Source organism: Eleutherodactylus coqui, chromosome 5, assembly GCF_035609145.1.
Source record: "Eleutherodactylus coqui strain aEleCoq1 chromosome 5, aEleCoq1.hap1, whole genome shotgun sequence".
Lineage (NCBI taxonomy): Eukaryota > Metazoa > Chordata > Amphibia > Anura > Eleutherodactylidae > Eleutherodactylus > Eleutherodactylus coqui.
Genome location: NC_089841.1, coordinates 144,008,430 through 144,014,688, shown reverse-complemented (window position 1 = coordinate 144,014,688; position 6,259 = coordinate 144,008,430). Strand labels below are relative to the sequence as shown.

Genomic DNA, 6,259 nt, shown 5'->3' with positions numbered 1-6,259 from the left:
TATCGCTCAAAGTTTGCGCAAAAGCCATCTTTTGAGTGATAATCGTTGTCTAAATGCACGACCATTGTGCACTATTCATTAATCGCTGATTTCTAGCAAGCTAGAAATCACTGATGACTTATCAGCGCCGCATGCTAATTTTCTCAGCGGGTACCGCTGATAGCATTCTCTCAGCTGGTATCCCGCTGGGACTTCTCAGCAGGATACCAGCTGAAAGCTCTGAGAACAAAGCAGCTGTTTGCATATACAAAACAGATGCTGTTCTCTGAGTTATCAGCGTGTCCCACTCAGCCTGCATTTAACTCCTTAAGTAGCTAATCAGCTACTTAAGAGTTATGCAAAGATGATCACTCAAAACTCATTCACTTTCAGTGTAAATGGGCCTTTACTTTGCAGCAAATTTTCAACACCTGCCTAAAACTTCTGCACAGTACTGTACATGTAGTGCAATGTATTTTAACCCTATTCTTTGTTTGTACAGCGCCTTGGAATTAACGGTACTTTACAATTAAATAATTATAAGCCGGATTGTATAAATATCAGACTATAATGAAAACAGAAATCCCAAATGTCATTTCAATATGACATTCTGATATTCTAGATGCAACTTCTCTTCAGATGCTACTGTATCTTCTGTAAATTGTCTTCCTAAGGGTGCGTTCACAAGAGCGTATATAAGCTCGGTTTTCACGCCGAGCCGATATATGTTGTCCTCATGTGCAGGGGGGGGGGGGGGGAGGCTGGAAGAGCCCAGGAGCAGGAACTGAGCTCCCGCCCCCTCTCTGCCTCCTCTCCACCCCTCTGCACTATTTGCAATGGAGAGGTGGGGCGGGGCTAATTCGTGGACCTTAGCCCCGCCCCACCTCCTCTCATTGAAAATAGTGCAGAGGGGCGGAGAGGAGGCAGAGAGGGGGCGGGAGCCTCAGTTTCTGCTTCTGGCTCTTCCAGGCTCCCCCCCTGCAGACGAGGAGGATGTATATCGGCTCAGCGTGAAAACCGAGCCGATATACGCTCTTGTGAACGCACCCTCACAAATACATAATGAAATAAAAAGAACAATAATCCTAAATCACGAAGGACTAACAATCTTTACATAATAAAAAAAAACACCCACTAAAACCGGGATTGGTTTATTTTGTCTGCTTTGCATGTCCAACACATTAAAAATTACTATATTACAGAAAAGCTGACTTATCCCCTCTCTCACATGAAGTCCCTCACACGAGGTTGTTCTATATAAACCTACAGATTTTGTACATTAATTTCTGTGATCTCGCTCTCTGCTTCTCTCCCTTCTGCTTTCTCTTCTCCTGTCCTTGCTATCCCTCTCACGATCTCTGTTCCTTCCCTCCTTGGAATGTCTCTCTGTAGTATATTCTCGGTCAGATCTTTGTGGATATCTATCTCTTCCTCTGTCTCTTGTGTACTCTGTCTTCTTTTCTCTCCAGTCATAAGACCTTTCTCTGGAGGAGGACCTCTGTCTTTTGTCCCCATGGCCTTCTAGGCGGATGTTACTTGGGAAAACTGGCAAATTAATTGGCTTTCTAAATGGTCTATCACGACCTCCAAACCTCAGTTGGCCTGACTCCTTTTTGCCACCAAATCCGCCTCCTAGCCTGCGGGGGATCCATCCTTTCAAAGATCTTTCTAATTCATAATCCACGTAGATTTCACGCTGATCGATGACAAGTTTGTTGGCATCTCTGTAGGCCTTCTTTATGGCATGTTCTTGTTTATATTCAATGAATGCATAACCCCTTGAAAAGCCAGTTATGAAATCCCTAACCAATCGAAGCCTCTGAATGTCTCCATAACGAGAAAACACCTCTTTTAGTTTTTCCTCAGTTGTTTGCTGGCTTAAGCGAGCCACAAACAAAGTCAACTGAGGGTCCCCAACAACACCTTTATTGGGAACGTAGCGGGCCAACATTGCCCTAAGCACGGCACGATCATGAGGTTCTTCATCGGTGCCATCAATACTTCCAGCTTTAAGCGGATCATAATCCTTTGCTAAAGGTGTCCATTCATTCATTTTCTAGAGGTAGGAAATATATACAGAAACAAAAAGAAAAAAAAAATGAGTAAGAGACCTTAATTTCATTGAAAGAATCTAACTACAAAATCAAACAACTCTAATGAGCTTTTGATGTGGTAGTTGTATATACGGGTTCATTGAACTGAAATCAGACTACAAATTTAAAGGGGTTGTCCCGCGCCGAAACGGGTTTTTTTTTTTTTCAACCCCCCCCCCCGTTCGGCGCGAGACAACCCCGATGCAGGGAGGTAAAGAAAGCTCACCGGAGCGCTTACCTTAATCCCCGCGCTCCGGTGACTTCTCTACTCACCGCTGAAGATGGCCTCTTCCTCCGTGGACCGCAGCTCTTCTGTGCGGTCCACTGCCGATTCCAGCCTCCTGATTGGCTGGAATCGGCACGTGACGGGGCGGAGCTACACGGAGCCCCATAGAAGACTGCAGAAGACCCGGACTGCGCAAGCGCGGCTAATTTGGCCATCGGAGGCCAAAAATTAGTCGGCTCCATGGAGACGAGGACGCTAGCAACGGAGCAGGTAAGTATAAAACTTTTTATAACTTCTGTATGGCTCATAATTAATGCACAATGTACATTACAAAGTGCATTATTATGGCCATACAGAAGTGTATAGACCCACTTGCTGCCTCGGGACATCTCCTTTAAGCAATACACAGTTCTTCTTTAAATCAAAAAGTTGTCCATGTAATGCATGGATGTGCCGGGTCTTCTACTACAGCAAGAATCACCACTCTCCACTCTGACTAATACATGAGGATGCTGAATATGAGACCCTTCTAATTTAGAATTCCTCAATAAGGTATTCAAAAGTGAGTTTTCTCAATCAGACAAACCCCTTAAAGGGGTTGTCATTAAAAAGAAAATCAATACTTACCTATTCCTCCCACGTCAGTCTTTTTACTGTATCTTTTCTTCGCTGATCTTCTCCAGTCCCTTCGGGTCACTTCACCTCCAGCTGGCCGGATCCTCTTCTTCCTGTTATACGAGCGTCCATTCTTGGCGGTCTTCTTCCTACAAGTCAGTGTAGATTATGTCACTAGTGACATAATACTCACTGCCTAACAAGGAATGCCAAGGTATTGCCGAAACTGCTCATGCGTGCTGTCTTGTCGCAAGAGTTCATATATTATTGTAGAGAGACCACTCGCATGCACAGTCTCGCCAATAGCTCAGCACTCCCCGCTGGGCTGTGTAGGCTACGTCACTAGTGACCGGGTACACTGACCTGCAGGAAGGAGACTACAGAGAATGGACTCTTCGTCACTGGAAAAAGAATCAGCCGGCTGGAGCTGAGGTGACCCGGGGGGCTGCAGAAAAAAGGAGATGATCAGGGAGGAGAAGATCTGTAGGGAGTCTGCCTGGGGAAGAATAGGTAAGTATAGAATTTTTTTTCTTCTAATGACAGAACCCTTTAAAGCATAACTACACTTTCAGATGACTTTTCAGAATAAACGGTTGTGTTTGTATATTAGAAATAACAGCATTTCTGGCTATTATATGACTTGCATCCTGCATTTTTAGCTGTTTTACCTTGCCGCAGGTTTAATATCTTTTGGACAGATTTCTCTTAAATCAGCTTTGGGGGGGGGGGGGGGGGTAGAGATGAGCTGTTACGAAGACTCCCATACACAGCGAAAGAGATCCTGCTCTCCTGATATCTTAGTTGCTCACCCTCAGAAGCTGCAGCATGGAGGGCATTATATGGCAGTATTGAGTAGTCTAGAGGTGTGCCCATGACTTCGGTGAGATAAAACCACTTATTAGATGCTACAGCATGTCTCTTGTTTCTCTGTATCTGCTCGCTCCTCTCCCACCCCTCCCTCCTTTAGTCTCCATAGACTTCTATGGGCTGCAGCTATAATCTCATCTCAAACTTAAAGGGGTTGTCCTGCGCTGAAACGGGTTTTTTTTTTTTTTAAACCCCCCCCCGTTCGGCGCGAGACAACCCCGATGCAGGGGTTAAAAAAACAAATCGGGTAGTACTTACCCGAATCCCGGCGGTCTGGGGTCTTCATACTCACCTGCTGAAGATGGCCGCCGGGATCCTCTCTCTCTATGGCCCGCAGGGCTTCTGTGCGGTCCATTGCCGATTCCAGCCTCCTGATTGGCTGGAATCGGCACGTGACGGGGCGGAGCTACACGGAGCCGGCATTCTGCACGAGCGGCCCCATTGAAGACAGCAGAAGACCCGGACTGCGCAAGCGCGGCTAATTTGGCCATTAGAGGCCGAAAATTAGTCGGCACCATGGAGACGAGGACGCCAGCAATGGAGCAGGTAAGTATAAAACTTTTTATAACTTCTGTATGGCTCATAATTAATGCACAATGTACATTACAAAGTGCATTAATATGGCCATACAGAAGTGTATAGACCCACTTGCTGCCGCGGGACAACCCCTTTAATACACATTTTATCAGTACAAAAAGTAGGAAGGTGAAGAAGTGGCTGAGAAGTAATAAAATATATTACAAACGTTCTTATTGTTGCTTGCACTGTTGATTTATGACTGTTTTTAAACGTTTAGTTGCTCTATAAGAACTTTAGATGGGTTGCGCCAACATTGTGTGATACAGTCAGTGCCTTCGTCTTTGGTTACTGAACAGATGATTTGTTAAGCCCCATTTAGACGGAACGAATGTTGGGCAAATGATACCCGACACTCATCCCCGCACATGCCCCCTCACATGCTCTGGCACGGGAGCTTGTATCGCTGGCTCACAGCGGGGTGGCTGGAGAAGATTTCAGTTCTCACTCTCCCCCGCCCCTCTCCATTCACTTAACATAGTGGCTGTTCAATACTGAACAGCTGCTATTTACACTGCACTGTCATAGTTAAACTCATCGCTCATTGTTTATACTGCATTTTTTTTCACGGCTGTTTTTTTTTTTTCAAACACAACATGACCTGTTTTTTGTATTTTCGCCTCTTGGTTACTCTTCTTTTATAAAGAGCAAATACAGATCAGTATTTGACAAAAGAAAATATACAGCGGCAAATATGGCTGACATATGGCTGTAACGCCATCATATGCTCGTCTGGAACAGGCCTTAACCCCTTCAGGACCGCCCATAGGCTACAAACATCCAGGCAGGCCTCTAAATTTAGGATTTTTTCTCTAAATAAACATAAAACATACCAAACAAAGTATACCATGGATATAAAGTAAAATGTATCTCGAAAAAACACAATCTCAGAATCACTTGAATAAGTAATAACGCCCCAAAGTTATTACCATAAAGTGAAACATGTCCGGTTTGATCATTTGGGCTCGCTTGTATAGACCCAGACTGGCCTGGGTGGGAAGGGGTTAACATAATTGATTGTGTAGAAAAAAGGGACTTTCAGGCCGGGCTCTCATGAGCGTATTTGAATTGTGCGCATAATACGCAGTACATAGCGGCAATTCACATTCATTGATTTTCGCTGTCGCACTCACGCTAGCGGTTTTTCATAGTATATACTGTGCAAGTAAAAAACGCAGCATGTTCTATCCTACGGCGGACGCTGCGTGATAGAGCCCTATTGTTCTCTATGGGTGCCACAAAACGCTGCACATGCGCAGTTACATGGTCTATGTGCGGCGGTTATACACAATGTTGCTAAGCGACAGAGCGGGAAGTTTAAAGGCAAAAAAAAAAAAACACGGAAAATTGCGCATGTCAGCGCGAGATACACCGTTATACGCAGACAAAAGTCACTCCCCTTCAGGGTGATACAGTGCTATGTTATATACTGCATTGGTGGGACTAGTGACCCTTACCCAGCCAGCAGGTAAAGAACAGGCAGGGGTCAGGATGGATTCACACCTGCATGGGGAATCGGTTTCCTGCTCGGTTTGGGGAGCAGTAAGGGGGGATCCCCTGGCTGAACGGGACCGTCTTATGGTAGAACAGCGCCAGGCGGACCCCACTGACTATAACGGGGTCCGTTCGCTTTCCACGCAGCTGCCCGGTTCCTGGATGGAAGAAGAAGTGCTGCATGCGGGATATCTCTTGCGGTATTTTGCAGGATCTCCAGCGCAGGTGAGAACACGGCCCTAGTAATAAACCGGTTATTGCCGTCGGTGGAGCCTCCAGACTCACCCTCCTCGCGTCTCTCACTTACCGTCCAGCCAGCTGCTCCAAAGTAGAAGTGGGGAGTAATAGGCTAATATGCGAGCCGATAGGAGCTAAGTCCTAGTGAGCTGCAGGACCTGTGGTGACGTCA

General features: G+C 45.8%; 1 protein-coding gene across 2 annotated transcripts; it reads right to left on the bottom strand.

The window, feature by feature from the left end:
- Positions 1–1,114: 1,114 nt before the first annotated feature.
- On the bottom strand, positions 1,115–6,253 carry SNRNP35 (small nuclear ribonucleoprotein U11/U12 subunit 35). 2 transcript variants are annotated; one of them, XM_066601929.1, is made up of 3 exons: positions 3,277–3,404; positions 2,926–3,062; positions 1,115–2,035 (listed from the first exon to the last, which is right to left on the bottom strand). In XM_066601929.1, exon 3 carries the CDS (start codon positions 2,030–2,032, stop codon positions 1,259–1,261), a length of 774 nt encoding a protein of 257 aa, XP_066458026.1. In that variant the 5' UTR covers positions 2,033–2,035; positions 2,926–3,062; positions 3,277–3,404; the 3' UTR covers positions 1,115–1,258. The 2 variants fall into 2 exon arrangements, with proteins under 2 accessions (XP_066458026.1, XP_066458025.1); XM_066601928.1 differs by lacking the exons at positions 2,926–3,062; positions 3,277–3,404 and adding an exon at positions 6,158–6,253.
- Positions 6,254–6,259: the final 6 nt, after the last annotated feature.

Bases quoted from the DNA above. Each gene is read 5' to 3' on its own strand.
- SNRNP35 (XM_066601928.1), bottom strand. From the start codon at position 2,032: ATGAATGAATGGACACCTTTAGCAAAGGATTATGATCCGCTTAAAGCT.